The sequence below is a fragment of the Trachypithecus francoisi genome, unplaced genomic scaffold (genome assembly GCF_009764315.1).
Source record: "Trachypithecus francoisi isolate TF-2019V2 unplaced genomic scaffold, Tfra_2.0 Lachesis_group4, whole genome shotgun sequence".
NCBI lineage: Eukaryota > Metazoa > Chordata > Mammalia > Primates > Cercopithecidae > Trachypithecus > Trachypithecus francoisi.
Genome location: NW_022681469.1, coordinates 4,769,588 through 4,796,942, shown reverse-complemented (window position 1 = coordinate 4,796,942; position 27,355 = coordinate 4,769,588). Strand labels below are relative to the sequence as shown.

Here is a 27,355-nt window from a genome sequence, read left to right as displayed (position 1 = left end):
AGATATTTCTCCTAATGCTATCCCTCCCCTTACCCCTACCCCCCAACAGACCCCAGGGTGTGATGTTCCCCTCCTTGTGTCCATGTGTTCTCATTGTTCAACTCCCACTTATGAGTAAGAACACGCGGTGTCTGAAAAACCACAATTACTTTTGCACCAGCCTAATACATCGATTTCCCTTTGAGACCTCGGTTAATTATTGATCTTTATATGTGAAGAATGAAACACCAAAAGGCCAAACAAAATAAAACTCCAAGGAAATAGCAATTACAGGACTCTATGAGATGAAATATTCCCAGAGCTCACATATTGTCAGGAATTATTTAAGTTTATTCTAACCAGGAGACATGAAACAGAGACACCAGGAAACTAGTTTCTTAGGATGAGGCTCAATTAGCCCTAGAATATAGTCATGTGTCACATAATGGCATCTTAAGTCAACAATGGATGTAGGACATTGGTCCCCTAAGAGTATAGTATCGTATTTTTATTGTGTCTTTTCTATGTTTAGATATTTTTAGATAGACAAAAATTACCACTGTGTTACAGCTTCCTACAGTATTCAGTACAGTAACATGCTGCGCAGGTTTGCAGCTTGGGAGCAACAGGCTTTGCCATGTGGCCTGGGTGTGGAGTAGGCTGTACCATCTAGCTTTGTGGAAGTACTTTCTGTGATGTTTGCACAATGGCAGAATCGCCCAATGACACATTTCTCAGAACATATCAGACATATTGTGAAGTGATGCGTGACTAATGACCACTATGGAATAACCCTTAAAACATCTTTTTAAAAAAACCTTGAATAAGTCAGGTTAATCCACAGATAATTAATTGCCTATCATAAAAAGTCCAATATTCTTTGAAGGAAAACAAAAAGTCCTAAATTCAACAAGAGAGAATTAAAAATACCTGGTGTTAATTTAAAAATAAAACATGATATATGCAAAGGAGCAGGGAAATGTGACTCATAATGAGGAGAAATAACAGTTGACAGAAACAGACCTGCAGATAACAAAGATAAGAGAATTAGCAGAAAAGCACGTTAAAACTGCTAAGATAAATGTACTCCAAATGCTCAAGGCTATAAGGAAAACCATGAACATGATGATAAGAGAAATTAAAGATTATAAGACACCCAGATGAAATTTCCAGAGATTAAAAAAAAATTTTAAAATTCTCTAGATGAACAGCAGAGTAGATACCACAGAAGAAAAAAAAAAAAAAAAAACCCTAAATTTTAAGCAGTAGCAATAGAAACTATTTAAAACCAGAACAAAGAGAAACTTAAAAAAAAAAGCCTGAACAGCATGTCAATAAACTGTTGGACAGTAAAAAGTAGATTAATATACCTGTCATTAAAGTTCCAGAAAGGGAAGAGAGAAAAGATGATAAAACAAACTTTTGAAGAAATAATGACTGAATTTCTTCCACATTTGGTAAAGAACTCAATAAACTCCATAAAGAAAATAGTAACAAAGAATATGATAATCAAGTTACTTAAGATGACTGACAAATAGAACATCTTAATGGCAGCCAAAGGAGGGAGACATGTTTGGAAGAACAAACCTAAGAAAACAGCTGACTCTTCAACAGAGGGGCTGCAAACCAGAGGACATTGGAATGAGATCATTTAAAGTGCTGGGAGGCATAAAACACTGTCAATCTAGAATTCTACACACCACAGAAATCTCTCTCAAAAATAAAGATTAAGAATTTGTGTAGGCCCAGCTACTGAAGACGCTGAGGCAGAAGGATCTCTTGAGCCTAGGAGTTTATGGCTGCAGTCAGCAATGATCATACCACTGCACCCCAGCCTGGGCAACAGAATGAGACCTTTTTCTCTAAAAAAAAAAAAAAAAAAAAAAAAAAGTATATATTTAAAGATATATATTTTCAGAGAAAATCAGACAGTATTTATTGGCCATAAACCTATACCATGAGAAACTTAAGGGAAGTTCTTTGGAGTAAGAAAAATTATACCAGATGAAAAGTTACATCTACGTGACAGAAGGAGGTGTGCCAGGAATGATCAATGTTGTCAACATATGGCTAGGCTCTTGGTGGAAATTTTTGTAGAATTTAGTTAACTAGTTCTTTAAAATATCCTTCTTTTCTTCAAAGGGTTCTTTAAGTACAATACGATATGCCCAGCTCCTCTGAATGTAATCTCATGTAAGACTTCTGTCTGAACCTTTGTCCTACTCTAAACACTGAAATGACATAAACACATAAAACCTTTGGAACATGTTAGAACTTTCTTGGACAATGGTGGCATTAAGAAATCTGATCTAACATTGGGTGGAATGTAACTGACAGTTTAAGGGACAGACTTCCTGTATCATTATGCCTACAAGCTCCCCTTAATACTCCTGGAGGATTTTAAATTTTGTTTAAAAGGAAAGATCTAATTATAGGCTATCTATGTTATCTAATTTTAATATAAAGACATGGATTAAAATTAAATGAATTTTAAGGCCGGGCACAGTGGGTCATGCCTGTAATGCCATCACTTTGGAAGGCTGAGACTGGCAGATTACCTGAGCTCAGGAGTTCAAGACCAACCTGCCCAACATTGTGAAACCCTGTCTCTACTAAAAATACAAAACTTAGCCAGGTATGATGGTGGGTGCCTATTATCCCAGCAGCTCGGGAAGCTGAGGCAGGAGAATTGCTTGAACCCAGGAGGCAGAGGTTGCAGTGAGCTGAGATCATGCCACTGCACTCCAGCCTGGGTGACAAAGTGAGACTCCATCTAAAAAAAAAAAAAAAAAGTGGATTTTAAGAGCTATACCATCCAAACCCTAGTCAATGAAAATCTTGAATGGCTATGTTAATATTAGATAAAATAGGCACCAAGGAATATTACCAGAAATAAGAAGAAATATTTCATAATGATAAAGTAGTAAGATTATTAAGAAGACTTAAGGATCCTAAAGATGTATGCAGCTAGCATTGAGCTACAATATTTGAAGGAATAATTGGTTGAACCAAAAGAAGAAATAGACAAATCCTTAATTAAAGTTGTAGATCCCAACAATCCCCTCTGAGTAACTGATAGACCATGTAAAAAAAATTTAATAAGGATACAAATGTCTTGAAAACACTATTAACCAAGTCAACTGAATTGACATTTGTGCATCACACCACTCATCAATAGCATTCTTTTGAGTGCACATGAAACATTCACCAGAGTAGATTATATGCTGGGTCATTAAACACATCTCAATATATTTCAAAGGATGGAAATTATACAAAGTATGTTCTTTAACAGAAACAAACTGGAAATCAATACCAGAAAAATATCTGGAATATATCTTGATAATTGGAAATTGAACAACATATTTCTAAATAACAAATCAGTCAAAGAAGAAACTGAATGTGTTTTAAGTGAATGAAAATAAAAGCCATCATATCAAAATGTATGGTATACAACTAAGCAGTACTTAATGGGAAATGTATATCTTTAACTGTTCATATTAGATCTAAGCTTTCACTTAAAAAAACTAGAAAAAAAAAAAGATTTGAAATGCCAAGTACACAGAAGAAAAGTAATAAAAGAGCAGAAATCAACTACATAGAAAGCAGAAAAATGTTAGAAAAAATGACCAGCTTGTTTTTCAAAAAGATCAATAAAATCAATCAAGAGCAAAGATGATGGAAAAAAAACAATATCAGACACCAAGCAAACACATTAATAATTTGGACAACATAAATGAAACAGAAAAGTCCTTGAAAGACACCAAGTAGTACAGTTCACCAGTGAAGAAATAAGTAACCTGAATTACTGGATGTTGGTGTAATCAATTGAATTTGAGGTTTTTTTTTTTTTTTTTTTTTTTTTTATTATACTTTAAGTTCTAGGGTACATGTGCATGACGTTTATATCATGTATAACTCCCCAATGCAATCCCTCCCTCCTCCCCCCTCCCCATGATAGGCCCCAGTGTGTGATGTTCCCCTTCCCGAGTCCAAGTGATCTCATTGTTCAGTTCCCACCTATGAGTGAGAACATGCGGTGTTTGGTTTCTCTTCTTGTGATAGTTTGCTAAGAATGATGGTTTCCAGCTGCATCCATGTCCCTACAAAGGACGCAAACTCATCCTTTTTGATGGCTGCATAGTATTCCATGGTGTATATGTGCCACATTTTCTTAATCCAGTCTGTCACAGATGGACATTTGGGTTGATTCCAAGTCTTTGCTATTGTGAATAGTGCTGCAATAAACAAACGTGTGCATGTGTCTTTGTAGTAGAGTAATTTATAATCCTTTGGGTATATACCCAGTAGTGGGATGGCTGGGTCATATGGTACATCTAGTTCTAGATCCTTGAGGAATCGCCATACTGTTTTCCATAATGGTTGAACTAGTTTACAATCCCACCAACAGTGTAAAAGTGTTCCTATTTCTCCACATCCTCTCCAACACCTGTTGTTTCCTGACTTCTTAATGATTGCCATTCTAACTGGTGTGAGATGGTATCTCATTGTGGTTTTGATTTGCATTTCTCTGATGGCGAGTGATGATGAGCATTTTTTCATGTGTCTGTTGGCTGTATGGATGTCTTCTTTTGAGAAATGTCTATTCATATCCTTTCCCCACTTTTTGATGGGGTTGTTTGCTTTTTTCTTGTATATTTGTTTGAGTTCTTGGTAGATTCTGGATATTAGCCCTTTGTCAGATGAGTAGGTTGCAAAAATTTTTTCCCATTCTGTAGGTTGCCTGTTCACTCTGATGGTAGTTTCTTTTGCTGTGCAAAAGCTCTTTAGTTTAATTAGATCCCATGTGTCAATTTTTGCTTTTGCTGCCGTTGCTTTTGGTGTTTTAGACATGAAGTCCTTGCCCATGCCTATGTCCTGAATGGTACTACCTAGATTTTCTTCTAGGGTTTTTATGGTATTAGGTCTAACATTTAAGTCTCTAATCCATCTTGAATTAATTTTCGTATAAGGGGTAAGGAAAGGATCCAGTTTCAGCTTTCTACTTATGGCTAGCCAATTTTCCCAGCACCATTTATTAAATAGGGAATCCTTTCCCCATTTCTTGTTTCTCTCAGGTTTGTCAAAGATCAGATGGCTGTAGATGTGTGGTATTATTTCTGAGGACTCTGTTCTGTTCCATTGGTCTATATCTCTGTTGTGGTACCAGTACCATGCTGTTTTGGTTACTGTAGCCTTGTAGTATAGTTTGAAGTCAGGTAGCGTGACGCCTCCAGCTTTGTCCTTTTGACTTAGGATTGTCTTGGCAATGCGGGCTCTTTTTTGGTTCCATATGAACTTTAAAGCAGTTTTTTCCAATTCTGTGAAGAAAGTCATTGGTAGCTTGATGGGGATGGCATTGAATCTATAAATCACCTTGGGCAGTATGGCCATTTTCACGATATTGATTCTTCCTATCCATGAGCATGGTATGTTCTTCCATTTGTTTGTGTCCTCTTTGATTTCACTGAGCAGTGGTTTGTAGTTCTCCTTGAAGAGGTCCTTTACATCCCTTGTAAGCTGGATTCCTAGGTATTTGATTCTCTTTGAAGCAATTGTGAATGGAAGTTGATTCCTGATTTGGCTCTCTGCTTGTCTGTTACTGGTGTATAAGAATGCTTGTGATTTTTGCACATTAATTTTGTATCCTGAGACTTTGCTGAAGTTGCTTATCAGCTTAAGCAGATTTTGGGCTGAGACAATGGGGTTTTCTAAATATACAATCATGTCATCTGCAAACAGGGACAATTTGACTTCTTCTTTTCCTAACTGGATACCCTTGATTTCTTTCTCTTGCCTGATTGCCCTAGCCAGAACTTCCAACACTATGTTGAATAGGAGTGGTGAGAGAGGGCATCCCTGTCTTGTGCCAGTTTTCAAAGGGAATTTTTCCAGTTTTTGCCCATTCAGTATGATATTAGCTGTGGGTTTGTCATAAATAGCTCTTATTATTTTGAGGTACGTTCCATCAATACCAAATTTATTGAGCGTTTTTAGCATAAAGGGCTGTTGAATTTTGTCAAAAGCCTTTTCTGCATCTATTGAGATAATCATGTGGTTCTTGTCTTTGGTTCTGTTTATATGCTGGATTACGTTTATTGATTTGCGAATGTTGAACCAGCCTTGCATCCCAGGGATGAAGCCCACTTGATCATGGTGGATAAGCTTTTTGATGTGCTGCTGAATCCGGTTTGCCAGTATTTTATTGAGGATTTTTGCATCGATGTTCATCAGGGATATTGGTCTAAAATTCTCTCTTTTTGTTGTATCTCTGCCAGGCTTTGGTATCAGGATGATGTTGGCCTCATAAAAAGAGTTAGGGAGGATTCCCTCTTTTTCTATTGATTGAAATAGTTTCAGAAGGAATGGTACCAGCTCCACCTTGTACCTCTGGTAGAATTCAGCTGTGAATCCATCTGGTCCTGGACTTTTTTTGGTGGGTAGGCTATTAATTGTTGCCTCAATTTCAGAGCCTGCTATTGGTCTATTCAGGGATTCAACTTCTTCCTGGTTTAGTCTTGGGAGAGTGTAAGTGTCCAGGAAATTATCCATTTCTTCTAGATTTTCTAGTTGATTTGCGTAGAGGTGTTTATAGTATTCTCTGATGGTAGTTTGTATTTCTGTGGGGTCGGTGGTGATATCCCCTTTATCATTTTTTATTGCGTCTATTTGATTCCTCTCTCTTTTCTTCTTTATTAGTCTAGCTAGCGGTCTGTCAATTTTGTTGATCTTTTCAAAAAACCAACTCCTGGATTCATTGATTTTTTGGAGGGTTTTTTGTGTTTCTATCTCCTTCAGTTCTGCTCTGATCTTAGTTATTTCTTGCCTTCTGCTAGCTTTTGAATGTGTTTGCTCTTGCCTCTCTAGTTCTTTTAATTGTGATGTTAGAGTGTCAATTTTAGATCTCTCCTGCTTTCTCTTGTGGGCATTTAGTGCTATAAATTTCCCTCTACACACTGCTTTAAAGTGTCCCAGAGATTCTGGTATGTTGTATCTTTGTTCTCATTGGTTTCAAAGAACATCTTTATTTCTGCTTTCATTTCGTTATGTACCCAGTAGTCATTCAGGAGCAGGTTGTTCAGTTTCCATGTAGTTGAGCGGTTTGGATTGAGTTTCTTAGTCCTGAGTTCTAGTTTGATTGCACTGTGGTCTGAGAGACAGTTTGTTATAATTTCTGTTCTTGTACATTTGCTGAGGAGTGCTTTACTTCCAATTATGTGGTCAATTTTGGAATAAGTGCGATGTGGTGCTGAGAAGAATGTATATTCTGTTGATTTGGGGTGGAGAGTTCTATAGATGTCTATTAGGTCCGCTTGGTGCAGAGATGAGTTCAATTCCTGGATATCCTTGTTAACTTTCTGTCTCGTTGATCTGTCTAATGTTGACAGTGGAGTGTTGAAGTCTCCCATTATTATTGTATGGGAGTCTAAGTCTCTTTGTAGGTCTCTAAGGACTTGCTTTATGAATCTGGGTGCTCCTGTATTGGGTGCATATATATTTAGGAGAGTTAGCTCTTCCTGTTGAATTGATCCCTTTACCATGATGTAATGGCCTTCTTTGTCTCTTTTGATCTTTGATGGTTTAAAGTCTGTTTTATCAGAGACTAGGATTGCAACCCCTGCTTTTTTTTGTTCTCCATTTGCTTGGTAGATCTTCCTCCATCCCTTTATTTTGAGCCTATGTATGTCTCTGCATGTGAGATGGGTCTCCTGAATACAGCAGACTGATGGGTCTTGACTCTTGATCCAGTTTGCCAGTCTGTGTCTTTTAATTGGAGCATTTAGTCCATTGACATTTAAGGTTAATATTGTTATGTGTGAACTTGATCCTGTCATTATGATATTAACTGGTTATTTTGCTCGTTAGTTGATGCAGTTTCTTCCTAGCCTCGATGGTCTTTACATTTTGGCATGTTTTTGCAATGGCTGGTACCGGTTGTTCCTTTCCATGTTTAGGGCTTCCTTCAGGGTCTCTTGTAAGGCAGGCCTGGTGGTGACAAAATCTCTAAGCATTTGCTTATCTGTAAAGGATTTTATTTCTCCTTCACTTATGAAACTTAGTTTGGCTGGATATGAAATTCTGGGTTGAAAATTCTTTTCTTTAAGAACGTTGAATATTGGCCCCCACTCTCTTCTGGCTTGTAGAGTTTCTGCCGAGAGGTCTGCTGTTATTCTGATGGGCTTCCCTTTGTGGGTAACCCGACCTTTCTCTCTGGCTGCCCTTAAGATTTTTTCCTTCATTTCAACTTTGGTGAATCTGGCAATTATGTGTCTTGGAGTTGCTCTTCTGGAGGAGTATCTTTGTGGCGTTCTCTGTATTTCCTGAATTTGAATGTTGGCCTGCCCTACTAGGTTGGGGAAGTTCTCCTGGATGATATCCTGAAGAGTGTTTTCCAACTTGGTTCCATTTTCCCCCTCACTTTCAGGCACCCCAATCAGACGTAGATTTGGTCTTTTTACATAATCCCATACTTCTTGCAGGCTTTGTTCATTTCTTTTTCTTCTTTTTTCTTTTGGTTTCTCTTCTCGCTTCATTTCATTCATTTGATCCTCAATCGCTGATACTCTTTCTTCCAGTTGATCGAGTCGGTTACTGAAGCTTGTGCATTTGTCACGTATTTCTCGTGTCATGGTTTTCATCTCTGTCATTTCGTTTATGATCTTCTCTGCATTAATTAATCTAGCTGTCAATTCTTCCACTTTTTTTTCAAGATTTTTAGTTTCTTTGCGCTGGGTACGTAATTCCTCCTTTAGCTCTGAGAGGTTTGATGGAGTGAAGCCTTCTTCTCTCATCTCGTCAAAGTCATTCTCTGACCAGCTTTGATCCGTTGCTGGCGATGGGCTGCGCTCCTTTGCAGGGGGAGATGCGCTCTTATTTTTTGAATTTCCAGCTTTTCTGCCCTGCTTCTTCCCCATCTTTGTGGTTTTATCTGTCTCTGGACTTTGATGATGGTGACGTACGGATGGGGTTTTGGTATAGGTGTCCTTCCTGTTTGATAGTTTTCCGTCTGACAGTCAGAAGGACTGTCTGTTGGTCTGTTGGAGATTGCTTGAGGTCCACTCCAGACCCTGTTTGCCTGGGTATCAGCAGCAGAGGTTGCCGAAGATAGAATATTGCTGAACAGCGAGTGTACCTGTCTGATTCTTTCTTTGGAAGTTTCCTCTCAGGGGTGACGCCACCCTGTGAGGTGTGGGGTGTCAGACTGCCCCTAGTGGGGGATGTCTCCCAGCTAGGCTACTCAGGGGTCAGGGACCCACCTGAGCAGGCAGTCTGTCCGTTCTCGGATCTCAACCTCCGCGTTAGGAGATCCACGGCTCTCCCCAAAGCTGTCAGACAGAGTCGTTCGCGTCTGCACCGCCCCCGCTCTTCCCCTAATGGGCTGCAGCTGTGCTCTGTCCGCAGAGGTAGAGTCTACAGAGACAGGCAGGCTTCCTTGAGCTGCTGTGAGCTCCACCCAGTTCGAGCTTCCCAGCGGCTTTGTTTACCTACTTAAGCCTCAGCAATGGCGGGCGCCCCTCCCCCAGCCTCGCTGCTGCCTTGCGGATAGATCGCCACAGACGGCTGTGTTAGCAGTGAGGGAGGCTCCGTGGGCGTGGGACCCTCCCGGCCAGGTGTGGGATATATTCTCCTGGTGTGCCTGTTTCCTTAAAGCGCAGTATTGGGGTGGGAGTTACCCGATTTTCCAGGTGTTGTGTGTCTCAGTTCCCCTGGCTAGGAAAAAGGGATTCCTTTCCCCCTTGCGCTTCCAGGTGAGGCGATGCCTCGCCCTGCTTCAGCTCACGCTGGTCAGGCTGCAGCAGCTGACCAGCACCGATTGTCCGGCACTCCCTAGCGAGATGACCCCAGTACCTCAGTTGAAAACGCAGAAATCACCGGTCTTCTGTGTCGCTCGCGCTGGGAGTTGGAGACTGGAGCTGCTCCTATTCGGCCATCTTGCTCCGCCCCTGAATTTGTAGTTTAAAAGCCCCATATATTAAAACTCAAGGACCAAATTGATTCACTTGATCAATTCTACCAAATATTTATGTAAGAAATAGTACCAGTTCTGCACAAACTTATTAGACAAATAGAAGAGGAGGAAGACATATTGCCCAAGTCCATTTCTTAACCCAGTATTACCCTGAAATGGAAACCAAACAAAGAAGTTGAAAGAAAATAACACCACAGATGACTTTCCCTCATGAACACAGATGCAAAAATCCTCAACAAAATACCAGCAAATTAAGTCCAACAGTATATCAAAACAGATAATACATCATGGTAGCTTATCCCAGCATGCAAGGTTGGTTTAACATTTGAAATCAAGCAATGTAATTTACCATATTGACAGACAACAACTAAAAAAGCAGAATAACATAATCATCTCCATAAATGCAGAAAAAGCATTTGAGAAAATTAAACACACATTCATTATAAAAACTCTGAGCAAACTAGAAATAGACAGGAATATCTTCAACCTGATAAAATGTATCTATTAAAAATACTGCAAATATACTCAATGGAGAAGAATGAAGGCTTTCTCCTTAAGCTTAGGAAAAACAGCAAGGCTCTTCACTCTCACCACTTCTACTGAGCATTATACTGGCAGTTCTCTAGAGTGCAATAGGCAACCAAAAGAAATAAAAAGTGTCTAGATAGAAAAGAAAGGAAAAACCTATATACACATGAAATATGATTTTGTAGGAAATTCTAAGAAATATACAGAAAATATCTACCAGAACAAATAATTACATTTATCAGTGCCACAGAAAATAAGGTCAAGATACCCAAATGAATTTTGCATATTAGCAATAAACAATTGGATATTTAAACTAAAATATACATGTATTTTATATGTACAAAGCATCAATTATAGTACATCCTTGGGAATAAATTTAACAAAATATGGGCAAAATCTGTATGCTGAAAGCTACAAAACACTGCTGAGAGAAATAAAAAATTATAATAATCTTCCTTTCAAGGTGTTTATACTCTAATGAAGAAAGCAGACAATATTCAAGATAAATAAGTTAAAAAATACATAATATGTATTAATATGATTAGACCTAGAGAAATAAATCAGAGAAAAGGGTTATAAAAAGTTAGAGGCAAGGCTGTTAATATCTAGATATATTAGCCATTGAAGGACATGGAAGGCCTCACTTAGAAGGTGACTTGAGAAAAAAAGCCAAAAGAAATGAAAGGTCAAGAACATTTCAGGCAGAAGAAAGAGGAAGTGCAAAGGCCTTGAGAATGGCGTGTGCCTGGCTTGCTCTAGAATGGACAGAGACTGGCGTGGTTGGAATGAAGGGGATGGGACTGAGGGGAGAATACTGGGAGATGGACGCAGAGAGCTAAGAGGGAACTGTGTCCAGCAGGGCTGCGTGGTCAGTCAGGACTTGGCTTTTCCCATACGTGAGATGGGAAGCTGTGGGAGGGTTTCCCAGGGGAGCGATGTGATTTGCATATTTGAGAGATGCCCCTGGCCACCTGGGAAAGTAGGTAGAAGGCCACTATAGTACCTCAGGAAAGAATGCACACACCTTAGACAAGGGTAATGGTGGTGGGAAAAGAAGAAATAGTTCCAAACCTATTTTGAAGGTAAACCAATGGTATTTTCCAACCACATAGATGTAAGGTGTGTAAAACAGAGGGAAAGAGAAAAGATAGCCAAGAGTTTGACCTAACAACCAAGCTAATGGGGTTGCCACTATCTGAGAAGAGGAAAAAGTTTATAGGAGCTGAGCAGGTGGGAGTGGAGTAGAAGGGCTGGGCCTATTCCCATTGACTTGAGGTATCCATGTGACACTCAGGTAGAGATGTCAGGGAGGCAGTTGGCCAGACAAGTCTGAAATTCAAGGCCAGGTCCAGTGCAGGTTCCGGTGGTCTGGGCTGGAGACAAGAATGTTGCAATCTTCAGCCGGACAGTGCATGGGTTTTACAACCATGAGACTGGATAACACCACCTAGGAAGTGAGGAGATCCAAATATCAATCCCTGAGCACTCCAACATTCAGAGCTCAGGAAAACAAAGAGAAGCACAAAATAACATGAAAAGAACTGGTGAGGGAGGTAGGAGAAAAGCAGGTGATGAGTGTCCAGGAAGCCAGGTACAGTCAGGGCTTTGAGGAGTAGAGAGACTGGTCAGCTGTGCCAAGTAAGATGACAGCTGAGAAATTATGGCACTTAGCAAAGTGAGTCTCTGATAACCTTGAGATTGTGGTCGTGTGGTGGGGATAAGAGCATGACAGGCAGGAGTTTAAAAATGAATAGGAGGAGAAAAATGGAAGCATGGAGAGTATTTTCAAGGGAAAGTGGATAGACAGTTTTCTAAAGATAAAATCAACATTGTCTACAACATGGATAGTAAGGATCAAACGTATCCATAAGCAGTGAAATAGAAACTAAACTATCAGTGAGGCTCCACTTTACATCTATAGGAGGGTCAAAACTGAAGAAAAAACACCTTATGCTTCCAGAAAAGGGAAGAAAACATACATTCATACATCTGTGGTGGGAGTGCACATTCCAAAAACATTTTTGAAAAACAATTTGGCAATATGTATTTAATTTTAAAACTTGTAAATTGTCCACCCGTGGATATCTATTGTATACGAAAATGTGAAAACCACACATATATCAGCAAAGACATAGATTGGGATCTTTATTACAACATTGTTTATAGTAAGAGCTCACTAGAAATGCTTATAATCTATTCTCATTATTCACAGCTTCTGTATTTCCAAATTCACCCATGTAATAAAATGTATCTGTCAGCCCCGAGGAGATAATCACAGCACTTTTGCCACCGTTCTGAGGCATAGTGGCAAAAGATTTGAGTTGTCCAATGTTGGCATTCCCAGCTACAGCAGAACAAAGCACTGGTCTGCTTTCTCATTTCAACTTTCATACTGTGAACCACTGTTCTTTTCTGTTGTTCCATTTGGTGCTCCTTTTTTTTGCATGTTTGCGCTTTATGCTGGTGATCTCACTGTTGAAAGCGGGTCCCAGGCATAGTGCTGAAGTACTGTGTCACTAAGTGCAAGAAGGCTGTGAGCGCCTTATGGAGAAAATACATCTTTGAGATTAGCTTTGCTTAGGCATGAGTCATGTGTTGTTGGCCATGAATCCAATGTTTATGAATCAACAATATATATTTGATAAGATGTCTTTAAAAAGAAAGACACATAAAACAAGGTTATCTATTGATCATTGGACTAAAATGTTGTGACCAGAGGTTCAAAGGAACCTAACGTTAAGTCTCTTCTAGAGGCAATGGTTCAGTATCCACTAGTTCCACATGAACTAGTGTTCGTGATGACTTTATAGAACAAAGCTACCATAAATAACAGGAATGGATTGTCTCCCTTTGGTGAGAATTGAGTGACTAAATTAAAGTATATCCCACGGTATGCACTATGCGATATTATGAACTCTTTAAAGAGTTCATACTCAGTCAAAGGAACCTAAGTCCTTGGAGTCATTTCCTTCATTTCCTTAAGGCATTGTTGCATGAGAAAACTAAGGTGCAGAGGAGCGTAATGTGATGTCACTTCTTTTTTTTTTTTTTTTTCTTTTGGAGATGGAGTCTCGCTCTTGTCGCCCAGGCTGGAGGGCAATGACGCGATCTCGGTCCGCCACACCCTCTGCCTTCCAGGTTCAAGCGATTCTCCTGCCTCAGCCTCCTCAGTAGCTGGGATTACAGGCATGCACCACCATGCCCAGTTAATTTTGTATTTTTAAAGTAGAAACAGAGTTTCTCCATATTGGTCAGGCTGGTCTCAAACTCCTGACCTCAGATGATCCACTCACCTCGGCCTCCCAAAGTGCTGGGATTACAGGTGTGAGCCACTGCGCCCGGCCGATGTGATGTCATTTCTAGTCTCTGTCATCTCTCTCTGTGATTTCATGTGGTTGCCTGAGCATGCATAGAGTGATGTCCACCAGGTCAGCAATGTGGGCTCTGGGGATGGGGGTGGGTATCTGTGGAGCAATGTGCTTGCAGTGCAGAGGGCAGGGGCAATTAAAAGAAAACAGCACAGTTGATGGTATCATTTATGTGGGATGATGTTTGTACTATGAAGAAATTTGAAGGAAAATGTCATAGTTAGTCTTCTATCTACTGACTTGTAGGGATGCCCATATTGGAAAAAGAGCAAGTTGCAAAATAATGTGTACAATGCGATTCTATTCTAGTAACAACTCTGCTTATTATATGCTTCTTAGAATTAGTGAGAAAAAGGTTTCTAAACATATCAACAGGTTAAGAGTCTTGTAGAAAAGTTTGCTTTTTAACGCTTCTTTCTTTCTTTTTCTTTTCTTTCTTTTCTTTTTTTTTTTTCTGAGTTTCACTCTTGTTGCCCAGGCTGGAGTGCAATGGCCCAGTCTTGGCTCACTGAAACCTCTGCCTCCCAGGTTCAAGCGATTCTTATGCCTCAGCCTCCCAAGTATCTGAGACTACAGGCATGTGCCACCACACCTGGCTAATTTTGTAATTTTTTTAGTAGAGATGGGGTTTCACCATGTTGGCCAGGCTGGTCTTGAACACCTAACCTCAGGTGATCCACCCACCTCGGCCTCCCAAAGTGCTGGGATTACAGACTTGAGCCACCGTGCCCAGCCTTTAATGCTTATTTATATTGGCTTGTCTCAGTAAGTCCAATAAGTAAGTTTTGCTGAAATTTGAAAAAAAAAATACAAATAAAATGTGAAAAAACTTCCATTAGCTAAATATTATTCAACTAACAAGGAAAGGATACAGCCATTTTAGTAGCTAATTAATTTTGAAAATGGCACCACCAGATACAATTTTATTACAAGATTCTGACTTGTTATATGTAATGCTTTAAACTTCTTTGTCTATTTTTTCTTTTAGGAATCATTAAGAGCCATCAAATATGAAATATCTCCAGATAGAGAGTATGCACTTTTTTCATACAATGTGGAACCAGTGAGTATTATCCTTTTCTGCCTACAAAAGAATTGTTTCTTTATTCTAATATCTCATTAAGTACATTTCCTTGACTCTTCTATACTTAGTGATCTTTGAATCCAGAAATATGTTGTACATCCTGGAAGTCTCTTTTGCATATCATACTGCCACCTAGGAGAGAGGAAAGGGATAAAAATCTGCTTGGCAGGGGAAAAACGTCACATACTTTAGAGGCTTTTTAATAGACTTTTCTTAGGAAGATGGTAAGAATTTGTTTCTTCATAGACACGAATCTTGTCTGTGTAATTATTTTTCTGGCTGTTTTCTCAATGAAATAATAGATTTTATCCTAAGAACAAAAAGAACAAAAAGCAACTGCTTAAACTGAAATAATATCCTAAGAACAAAAAGCAACTCCTTAAACTGAAATAATTTGTTAATTATCTCCTGGCCATCATAATGTTCTAGTGAAGAGTTGAAGCTATCACTTCCATTATATAAATGCCTAGTTTTAGCACTTCCCGTACATATAAGCCTCCCATAACATTTCACCATAATTTTCTGTAAAATCTCACTGTGCTTTAGTAGCAGTATAAAACTTCCTAAGCCAGGGTCTTCCTTCTTCTTCTTGTTTTTTCATTTAACATGCTGGTATTTCACATTTCATTTTGGCTCTTTAATTTTAAATAAGCTGGAAGGTGAAGTTTATTTGTATAAGTGGAGAAGATGTCCAGTTTATAAGAGATAAGCAACTGTAGAAATGTATATTTTAAGAACTTTCCTCTTTGTCAAATAAAATATAGAGTCTACTGCTGCCTCCCTAGCATGTCTGAGACCATTTGAATTGGAGTTTCTGGGTGCTTCTGTGAGGTATAATGACTCCTGCATTTTAATTCAGGTCAGAATGGCTCCATGGTGAGTTTGAGAGAATCTTCTCTGGCATGAGACAGTCAAGCTTTTTGGTTTATATCCACTGGGAAAGCTTGGATATTGGTTTGCATGAAGATGCAAGTTCAATTCTGAATTCTTAAACTTTCTTTTAGAAGTTGATTGGACAACTAGATTACTGGAGATTTTAACTTTATTCTTCCAGCTGTAGATTGTTTGGACTCTGTTTCAGTCTTCCATTTTTCCATTTTTAAACGTCCATTCTATAAAGTTTTTCATTTTTTTCCATCCAAATTCTTTGAAACAATTGGGTATCTTTATCTCTTTGATTGGGATCAGTAGGTGAACTTGACATTCTAAACAGCTTGGGACTCTGCATGACCTAGACACAGCCTTAAACTTGCCTCTTTCAGCCTCAGGCACCTGGGTGCAGTGTTCACAGATCATAGACCATTTCAGCTTCCTTCATCACCCTTGAAAACCACCAAAAATATAATCTCCACACCTGTGTAAAAGAAAAATGTTAGCAGATATTTGAAAGTCTTTCATGGATGTGTTCTGGGTTGCCCCAGGAGGCACAGCTAACACCTGAGTGAGAAAAGCCTAGAAAGAAAAATTGATTTCAGGTTCTCTTCCTAGAGAATCTTTTCATCATTGGAGCACCCCAACAGTGGGATGGAGGTAATGAGCATTCTGCTCCCAGAAGCCTCAAAACCAAGTGAGGTATTTGTTCTCCAGAATGTGACAGAGGGGCTCCCACACCCATGTGATTGCAAGAGGCAGGCTCTTGTCAGCGGTGCTGTGGTTCTGTGCATGATACAATCCTCCACCACTTTCTTCTGCTTCCCAACGCTCTGTTTGAAAGCGTTGCCTGGGATCCCACTGAACCAGAAACCATTTTGATGAGGATCATTTTGCTAACGATGAGTCTTCACCATGTGGAGCAGTGGCTGTAAACAGGAACCTTGAAATAACCCTTTCTCACTGAGCAGCATTTGTCGGTGTTTGGAGTAAACTCTTCAGTTTGTTTTCTCAACTGAAGGAAAACCTAGAAAGTTTGAAGTGTATTTAGAGAACTATAAAAATGGTAAAATATTGAAAATGTAAAAAAGTCTATAGAAGCAGATACTTTTAACTTGAATAAAATAAGTAATCCTTAATAGTTTTCAGTACCGAGCAGTCACTGTATACATGACTATTCAAGCAAGTATTCTCTGCTCTTCTGGAGGAAAAATTATAAGGGAAAGAGGTTGGGATTCTGCATGAGAATTTGGAGTTAGATATTAGGAAAATCTTCCTAACTAGATAAACTAAGATGTAAGTAATATTAGAAAAGGGAGGGGTGAATTTCAAAGGAAGAGTCTAGGTCTGTTGATTCTGGAATTAGTGGAATAGACCAGGACTTCCTAATCAGTATTTAGTATCAGTAATTATTATGGCTAGTATTGTATTAATAGTATAATCAATTAATAATATTATATTATCCATTGGTATTCCTTAGAAACAACTAAAGTTTCCATATTCAAATACATTTGAGAGCTCTAGTTAAACAGGTAAGTTTCTTGAAGTTCCTGATATTCTCATGATGGTTACGTAGCACTTACTGAGTGGGTATTACAACATGTGATTCCAATCTAATTATAAGGAATTCTAAGGAAACTATAATTTGTTATTTGGATTCAAGCTCAATATATTCTTATGTGTGTATCTCAGAGGCAGCTGGTATAACTTGTTTATATGAACCAACTCAACTTTTCATTAAAAAGACTATCATAAAAATGTTTTAGTGTAAACCAACTGCCCAATTACTGGATATCTTTCATTTATTTCAGTATATCTTTCATTTGCAATAAAATTTTGGTATATTGGGTTACCACTGCACTAAAAACAAAAAAACAAAAAAACAAAAAAACAAAAAAAAAAACTAACTACCCCATATTTCATCAGGGTAATTATAATCTCTTCAACCTCTGCTTCTCTGTGTTGCCTGCCCAAAGATACTGGACTTGGAAGTCAAATAATCGTAGGTTCAAGGGCTCATTCCGATGTTCACCAGCTATGTTTGCTTGAGCAACCCACTGAGTCTTATGCACTGCATCTTGGAGCCGTCTTCCTGGGAGAACCTGGCTTCTGTTTCTCAGTGGTGAAGGGCGACCTGACAGGTGTCAGCTCCCTACACTTCCAGGGTATATGTTTGAGCACAGAGTAGTTCCGTGTGTACACCCAGGACCAGCATTTAAGGCTCTATCCAATTTCACTGGAATGGAGTTGATGGATGCCTACGTGAAATCAGCTGCCTTGGCAGTGGCTCAAGTAGGAGTGAGTAAGAGCTTTCCAGCACAGCATGGGTGGTAAGAGAAAGGAGTGAACAAGACCAGATCATTAAGGAGTTTAGACACAAATAGTACAGCAACATCCTGAGAATAAGAGTTGAAGGAAAGATTTTTAAGTTTAATTTTTAGAATATGCATTGGGTATCTCTTCTTCTCATTTATTCAGACTAATTGCAATGTTATATCATTTCCCAGTTGTTTGGCGTAGACTAATTTAATTTGTTCATTTTTATATTGTTAGATACTCAAAGACAGGGACAGGTCTTTTTATCTCCTGTCTGTCCCCACCCCAGAGGACCCAGCACAGGGTCATCTGTGTACATTTAGTACTGAGCAAATATATTTGTGGTGTATCTTTTCTCTGAACCCCTTAGCACTATACCAAGATACAATCCAAGTTCTTGAAATTCTATCAAATCCACAAAATATGTAATGAAAGGAAAATATCTCAGTTGTGAAATATCCTAATAACGTTCCATGTTTATTCTAGAAATGTAAGATCAGGCTAATTAGCATATTTTTCCCACTAAATTCTTCTAATATTACTAAATGTATAGCTTGGCTAGCACCCTTGAACTTACACAAGTTAGCTTATCTTAATATGCCAACCCTATGTTTTTTTGAGAGCTTCAAAAGTAGCCTTTAAAAAGATGTTTCAAATATCAATTATCAAGTAAATTCAAGAAACAGCAAACCCAGTTTTCCATTTTTTCAAGCCTCAGACACCTATAGGTTATAAGTAGTGTGTCTGGAATGTGGAAAATAGTAAACAATATTGTGTTTGTATTTCTGTGGCACCAGCATCATAGTTTGCAATGTGTGCTTATTTACACCATCTTATTTTATCTCAAAATATCATTCCTGCTCCAAAGAGACACTTGCTAAATGAGTTTTATTTTACTTTATACATAAATTTCATAACATTTCTCAGTATACAGTTTCTGAATATTCTCTTGAAGCTAAGTTAGACGTTGGAGAAATAGCAATTTTTTAGTTTTAATTTGAAACTGTATTAACTATACCAATAAAGAAAAATTGCCTTAAAACAAATGTATCTAATTAGAGCAGCCATGCTTTTTTATATTGAGATGTATTTGACAAATAAGAAACATTTCCAGATCTCTTTGGGGAGAGAGAAAAAGAATGTAAAATGCATTCTGTAAGATCATTGAAAAATATTAATACTTTTTCCTACTAAACTATTTTAATATCACTAAATGTATAGCTTGGCTAGCATCCTTGAACATACACAAATTAGCTCATCTTAACTATGCCAACCCTATGTATTATTGAGAGCCTCAAAATAGCCTAGTATTAATATCTTAGATCATTTAAAAATATTAATTTCAAAGAGCTAAGAGAAAAATATCTTCCTTAAAGAATCATTTCTGAAAGAGTCACTGAAGATTTGTGAAGAATTTCATTGCAATATTTAAAGGAGTTAGTTGAGATGATTGTATCATTGCCAGTGGAACATCACTGTGGTCCAAATGAAATTCTGCCCAACATCTGGTCATATTTTAAGAGGTTTTTCCCTAAAATCCCAATCACACAGTCACCCACTCAGTAAAATGGGTTGATACTCTGATCTGTTTATAAATTGTTCATATAAGTGAAACAGATAAACCGATCCATTTTAGTTACTTGTCACTGCATAGCAAATTATTCCAAAACATAGCAGCTGAAGACAGACAACATGTATCATCCCAGTTTCTGCCGGTCAGAAATCTGGGCTCAAGTTAGCAGGATCCTTGCACTCAGGGTCTTCTATAAAGAAGACTGTGGTCAAGGTGACATCCAGGCTGCAGTTGCATCTGAGAGCTCACCTGGGGAGGGGTCTGCTTCCAAGCTCACAGCGTGGGTGTTGACAGGGCCAAAATCCCATCTTTAGAGATGGGTTCTGCTCAGTCCTGAGAGAAGATGGTTTGCTGCTGAGCTTTTCATGGCAGGAATTGGAAGCGGTTTTCATATTTGATACATTGCTACTCTTTTCCTGCCATGGTGGTGAGTTGACCTATCAACTCACCCATTTGGCTCTCTAAGGGACTGTGTTCATAGAAAGCTTGAAGAACACCCTGACATGGATAATCCTGATCAAACCCGTTTGGTGAGGTGAACCCCAACTACATTCCAGAATCTTCTATGCAGCCATCTGGTCCAGTTACCTTTATCTATATCTTAATTTTAAAAAATAACTTGAGACTTTATAAACGTAATATAAGGGATTGGGCTATAAATTATTGAACCCATATTGTGGACTAAATTATAACTGCTACAAATCAAGTCAGGTAATTCTGAGTATATGAATTTCTTTTTTCTTTTTGTCTTTTCTTTTTTTTTTTTTTTTTTGGTGGTGTCTCACTCTGTTGCCCAGGCTGGAGTGCAGTGGCGTGATCTCGACTCACTGCAACCTCCCCGTCCCAGGTTCAAGAGATTCTCCCACCTCAGCCTTCTGAGTAGCTGGGATTACAGGCACCCACCACCACGCATGGCTAATTTTTTTTTTTTTTTTTGAGACAGGGTCTCACTCTGTCACCCAAGCTGGAGTGCAGTGGTGCGATGCTCACTGCAACCTCTGCCTTTCAGGTTCAAGTTATTCTCCTGCCTCAGCCTCCCAAGTAGCTGAGATTACAGGCACGCACCAGCACACCTGGCTTATTTTTGTATTTTTAGTATAGATGGGGTTTCACCATGTTAGTCAGGCTGGTCTCAAACTCCTTACCTCATTTGATCCACCTGCCTTGGCCTCCCAAAATGCTGGGATTACAGGGGTGAGCGACCACACCCAGCCAATTCTGTGTATATGAGCTTCTATGTTGCAAGAAATATAGCTATTATTATAAGATGGTTCTGATATTTACTGCCATCCCTTCTTCATTACAATAAGGGATGAAATCTTTGTCCAGGAGTGGCTAAGGAATTGTCTTTCTTGATTCTTGTGCTCTTGGACTGGTTCTTTCTGCACTGTCTACAGAGCCTTTCCTGAGCCCACCTCTGGGAACCAGTTGATCCAAGTGTTTTCTGCTGGACGAAGGCCTTGCACATTCTCATGGATCAGGGCTGCTATCAGAATCACAGGGAGCTCTCTGTCTCCCTCTGCACTGGCCTCAGAGGGCAAACTGAAGAGCAGGGCCTGTGTGTGCCATTTCTACTGAGGCCTGCTACCCTTTCCACATCAGCCCAGTAGCTGCTGCGGCAGCAGGAGGCAAGTCTCACCTTCAGCAGGTTCTGCCTCTGAGAAGGCGGTGGGTGAACAGCCTGCCCACCGCCCACTGAGACCAGAAACTGCCCCTGCACTGCCTGGAAGTGCATCTCACACCCGTCAGCATCACTTCAAGCCCTTTTATCCCAGAATGAATTCCTGTGTCTCAAGCCCAACCATCTTTCCTTTGCAAGCGAATTTATAAATAATGGTCCAGATTGTTTTGTCATGTTAGTCTTAACCGATGCCTGACATGTTAGTCTTAACCAATATGAGGCCAACTTGCCTGTGACTCTTACTACATGAGATTATCAAAAATGGTCATCAATGATTTTTGAAATGTGTGTTTTCACATAGCTCTTAGCACGATGCATGCAGCTTCACAATACTATGAAAATCAAATAATATATCCACGTTCTTGGGAAACTATTTAAAGGCTAAGCCTGTATAAGCAGCATAAGATAATGCCAATGTGGGCTCCTGTCTCTCATAGACCGTTGCCTCCTGTTGTGAATCTGACCAGCAGCCTCACAGGAGAGAGATTCTTTTGGTTGTGGAAGGCCACTGGCTGTTGTTGATGGTTTCCATCTGTTTTTGAAATTATAGATTTTTAGGGTGTTTTGTTTTGTTGTTGTATTGTTTTAACACAGAACTGGCTCAAAACTAACAATTATATTCTTGTTTTTTTTTATTTTTATTTATATTTTTACTCAGGCTTTGGAGCTAAATGTAAAAGCAGAAACTTAGGCATAGAAAAAATGTAGCCCAAACAATGGTTCTTTTCTCAACAAAATGCAAACTTTGTTAAGGTAATGCTGTGTGCGTGTGTGCATGTGTGTGGTGTGTGTGTGGTGTGTGTGTGTGGTGCGTGTGTGGTATGTATGTGTGTGTGTGGTGTGTGTGTGGTGTCTGTGTGTGGTGTGTGTGGTGTATGTGGTGTGTGTGGTGTGTATGAGGTACATGTGTATGTGTGTGGGGGTGTATGTGTGTGGTGTGTGTGTGTGGTGTGTATGTGTTTGGTGTGTGTGTGTTGGTGTGGTTGTGTATGTGTGGTGTGTGTGTGGTGTGTGTGGGGGGGTGTATGTGTGTGTGTGATGTGTGTATGTGTGTGGTATGTGTGGTGTTTGTGTGTGTGTGGTATGTGTATGTATGTGGGGGGTATATGTGTGTGGTGTGTGTATGTGTGTGTGGGGTGTGTGTGTGGTGTGGTGTGTGTTTGTGTGGTGTGTGTGGTGTGTGTGTGGTGTGTGGGGGGTGTATGTGTGTGTGTGATGTGTGTATGTGTGTGGTATGTGTGGTGTTTGTGTGTGTGTGGTGTGTGTATGTATGTGGGGGGTATATGTGTGTGGTGTGTGTATGTGTGTGGTGTGTGGTGTGGTGTGTGGTGTGGTGTGTGTGTGGTGGTGTGTGTGGTGTGTATATGCTATGTGTATATGTGTGTGGTGTGTGTATGTGTGGGGGGTGTATGTGTGTGCTGTGTGTATGTGTGTGTGATGTGTGTATGTGTGTGGTATGTGTGGTGTGTGGTGTGTGTGTGTGGTGCGTGTGTGGTATGTATGTGTGTGTGTGGTGTGTGTGTGGTGTCTGTGTGTGGTGTGTGGTGTGTGTGGTGTGTGTGGTGTGTATGAGGTACATGTGTATGTGTGTGGGGGGTGTATGTGTGTGGTGTGTGTGGTGGTGTGTATGTGTTTGGTGTGTGTGTGTTGTGTGGTGTGTGTATGTGTGTGTGTGTGTGGTGGTGTGTGTGGGGGGTGTATGTGTGTGTGTGATGTGTGTATGTGTGTGGTATGTGTGGTGTTGTGTGTGTGTGGTATGTGTATGTATGTGGGGGGTATATGTGTGTGGTGTGTGTATGTGTGTGTGGTGTGTGTGTGTGGTGTGGTGTGTGTTTGTGTGGTGTGTGTGGGTGTGTGGTGTGTGTGGGGGGTGTATGTGTGTGTGTGATGTGTGTATGTGTGTGGTATGTGTGGTGTTTGTGTGTGTGTGGTGTGTGTATGTATGTGGGGGGTATATGTGTGTGGTGTGTGTATGTGTGTGTGGGGTGTGTGTGTGTGGTGTGGTGTGTGTGGTGTGTGTGTGTGGTGTGTATATGCTATGTGTATATGTGTGTGGTGTGTGTATGTGTGGGGGGTGTATGTGTGTGCTGTGTGTATGTGTGTGTGATGTGTGTATGTGTGTGGTATGTGTGGTGTGTGGGTGTGTGATGTGTGTATGTGTGCGTTTGTGTGGTGTGTGTGCTGTGTGTGTATCTGTGGTTCTGGCTAGTGGGGAAGTTGGAGGATATTACTTACCTGCAGCATTCCAGCAGATCCACAGGTTTTGAGGTTTCAGGATCGATTCTTTTGTGTATAGTTTTTGCAGAGCGTGTGAAATATCTATTTGTCTCGTGGAGGGCTACAAAAAGAGGCTTTTGCACATAGCCCCAGGCAGGGGAAAGTCCTAATGAGATCATGCATGCCGGGCCGGCCTGCAGTTGGAGGCGTTGTCATAAGTGGCAGTTTGTGTCTGTGACTTGAGAAGCACAGGAAACACCTCCCCTACCGTCACCCCACACAGGGACACCGCTGTGAGTTGCCTTCTAATTGGTCTCTCTGCTTCTCCCGTGCCCCCATCCCGCTGGTCTGCACAGTGTGGCCACAGTGATCTTTTGACAGGTAAATCAGGTTGCGTCTCTGTCTTCATCCCCTGCTACATAATAGTGATGGACACTCACTCCCTGCAGAGGCCGGAGGCCACATGACCTGACCCCACACTCCACACTCCACACTCTGCCCAACCACAATGACCTTCCTGTATAACTCAGGCCTCCTGAGTCCCTTCCAAATTCAAAGCCTTTGAACTCATGGTGTCCTCTCCTCCCAGAACATTCAGACCAACAGGAAAACACATGTGCCTTTTGTAGTAGAAAGGGAGGACACAGCTGAAAATGTACGTAGCTTTGTTTCTAGGCCTGGTGAAAGAGTCACTGGGTTCCTTTCAATGCATTCCTGTATTATTCCCCCCAAATTTTGAGATGTGGTCATTTGTTGAGAGTGATGGTGGAGGAGTGGGCGAGTTTGAGGGAGTGTGGTCTGGAGACAGAATGCATGAGCGGTCTCAGCGGGCTGGGCACAGGAGACAGAATGCATGAGCAGTCTCAGCGGGCGGGGCACAGGAGACAGAATGCATGAGCGGTCTCAGCCGGCGGGGCACAGCCCCTGTGGATGGATGCCTGGGAAATAGCGGGCTCTTGGGAAAGGAGGCTGCTCGCTGTCTCCCACGAGTATTCAGTGCCCACAGCCTGCACAGAGACCCTGGTGGGTGTCCCCTGGGGCTGGGAATTTGGCAAGTAAGAGAGATCAGGTATTTTCAGAGGAGTGGTGATTGCCACAGGCCTCAGAGACACCGGGTCTGGGAAGAGTGAAGCCAAGAGGAACCAGAGGTAGAAAATGGTGGCGTTGCTGGATTAGCAGTGTTGAGTTGGGTCAGAAGTCCAAGGTGGTGGAGTAACTTGTGCAAAGGCAGTGGAAGGACAGAGTGGGGATATCAGAAGGTAAGTGCAGCTAGGTTCTTGTGATGATGGGATTCACGGGAGAAGTGAAAAGATGAAGGAGGGGTCTAGGGCTGGCAGGTTTGAACAAGCCATGCTTTGGGGGAGGATGACCTGGAAGATACTCAGTGGTGCTTTAGGACAGGGGCAGGGAGCCTCAGAGACCCCAGGAACTCACAGGAGGAGGAGGAGGAAAGATTCAGGGAGGGTCATGGGGAAGGACCCCCTGTCCATCTTGCAGCGTTTAGAACATGGGAGGGTGGGATTAGAAAGAATCTGCATGGAAGAGAGGAAGCTGAGACTCCTGAGAGCCAGGCCTGTGCAGGCGGGAGCTGGACAGGGACAAACTCTGGGAGAGACTGTAGGTGCAGGAGCAGCTGGCTGATCAAAGGGCAGATGTTTCAGGGGACACTGTGGAAGTTTAGACAGCCAGGGGCAGGTCAAGGGTTGGGTCCTCCAAAGCTGTGTGGGGTGTCTGTAAACAGCCCTGTTGCTCGGCCTCCTGCAGTGATCATGTAGTAATAACAAGTCCTGAAGACCACCCACCAGCTTGTCAAGGGGATCTGACTCTTCTCCATGAACCCGTGAAATGCGTGTAATTGGTAAGAAAGGAAGTGAAGAAATGTAAATGAAGAGAGAGTGGGTTTGCAGAGTGAGATGTGAGATAGAGAACACTCGATTGCTTTCAGTAGGAACGGCCATCATCGTAATGTAGCCAGGGGAGAATGACTCAAGTGCTTCTGGAAGGCTTAGTTCTTCAATTCTGACGTAGCTGGCCATTATCGTGGGGGAGCTCATTAGTGGCAATTACTTTCAGAGACTCAAAACCGATTAATATAGACTCAGTTACTCAGGCCTTCTGAACAACAATTAAGGCATAGAGACTTTTAGTGTGGATCATTATCTCTATTTCATGGTTACAGCATTTTAAAACTACGAAAAACTGTACAGATTAATCATTGTTGTGTGTTAGGACCAATTCCATTTGTGATTTAGGGCTCCAACTGCTGTGAAGAAAATAATATCACAAAATGTTAACTTAAGACGCCAGCCAGAGCATTACCAGTAATATCACACCCATTGCCATTTTAGCACAGGGTTAAAATTAGAAAACCGTTTCTAGAAACAGGTTAGGACATGCTTTTGCTTGTTGTCTACTCAACTAAAATTATTGTTTTTATGATGCCAAGTAGACTTTGCAGAATGTCATTGTCAAAAGTTTACGGTGGGCCGGGCACGGTGGCTCACGCCTGGAATCCCAGCAGTTTGGGAGGCCGAGGTGGGCGGATCATGAGGTCAGGAGATCCAGACCACAGTGAAACCCCGTCTCCACTAAAAATACAAAAAATTAGCCGGGCATGGTGGCGGGCGCCTGTAGTCCCAGCTACTCGGGAGGCTGAGTCAGGAGAATGGTGTGAACCCGGGAGGCGGAGCTTACAGTGAGCTGAGATCACACCACTGCACTCCAGCCTGGGCGACAGAGCGAGACTCTGTCTCAAAAAAAAAAAAAAAAAAAAAAGTTTATGGTGTTCCCGCTTCTCTCTTGGTGTTTTTCACAGTAAGGCAACTCATCATCATTGCCGAGCCTGGCAACACTCTGTGCACAGCGTGGCAAGTGCCTGGGAATTTTGTAGTTTTTGCAAACAGTAGGTTTTCGTTTTCTAATGTTCTTCTTCCTACTGAATCAGGTTGCTTTAGTCTTGAGAGTTTATGATAGATGAAAGCCTGAGTGTTGAGAGAGCCTTGGGTACCACCCTGGCAAGCTGCGTGCAAGAGTGAGCACGGGCTGTTGGGGCTTGGCAGGCTTTGGTGAGGCATCTGCCGTGACTGTGCTTTGGTCCAAGTCCATAACCACAGTTTTTGAATCTGTAGAAATTAATGAGCGCAAGTGGTGAGTTGCTTGAACAGTTTCCAAATTGGGAGCCGCCTTGGGTCTCTCAGTGACTTGCCTCTACAGGACGGTGGTGCCAATTTAGCAAACATCAGAGTTTCTGGATTTGTATGATTTCCCTTGAGTGTGTGTGCCTGTCTGTGAGGGTAGGTGTGCATATGTGTGCACAAAGGGAGTAAGTAGTAAGTAGTAAGTACTTTCTCACTAAAAGTGGGAGATGAAGGGGAGGAGGAACATGCAGGCTTATTCTTCCAATGGCACTGCAATCTGCTGTATAATTCAGAAATCATAAACTGGAAAAGTAGCCATTCTTTTAAGTAGAAGGAGCATAACAGTGACTAGGTGTCACTCCATAATCTAGCTCTCCACCTGAGCCACATGTGCAGAGCTTCAAGAGGCTCTGAATTCTTTCTGGCTGCCATGAGAGCTGCCAGAGGTAACCAATTATACAAAGACGAAAAATCTGCCAGGCACGGTGGCTCACACCTGTAATCCCAGCACTTTGAGAGGCCAAGGTGGGCCGATCACCTGAGGTCAGGAGTTCGAGACCAGCCTGGTCAGCATGGTGAAACCCCATCTCTACTAAAAATACAAAAATTAGCCAGGCATGGTGGTGGGTGCCTGT

At 41.0% G+C, this 27,355-nt stretch overlaps 1 protein-coding gene across 5 annotated transcripts in view; it reads left to right on the top strand.

The window, feature by feature from the left end:
- DPP6 (dipeptidyl peptidase like 6) overlaps window positions 1-27,355 on the top strand; it is a 1,193,304-nt gene that overhangs the window by 839,190 nt on the left and 326,759 nt on the right. For all 5 annotated transcript variants that reach the window (XM_033192337.1, XM_033192339.1, XM_033192336.1 and 2 more), the window contains one exon: window positions 14,831-14,905. In XM_033192337.1, coding sequence (XP_033048228.1) covers window positions 14,831-14,905 — 75 coding nt within the window. The remainder of the gene's footprint in view (window positions 1-14,830; window positions 14,906-27,355) is intronic.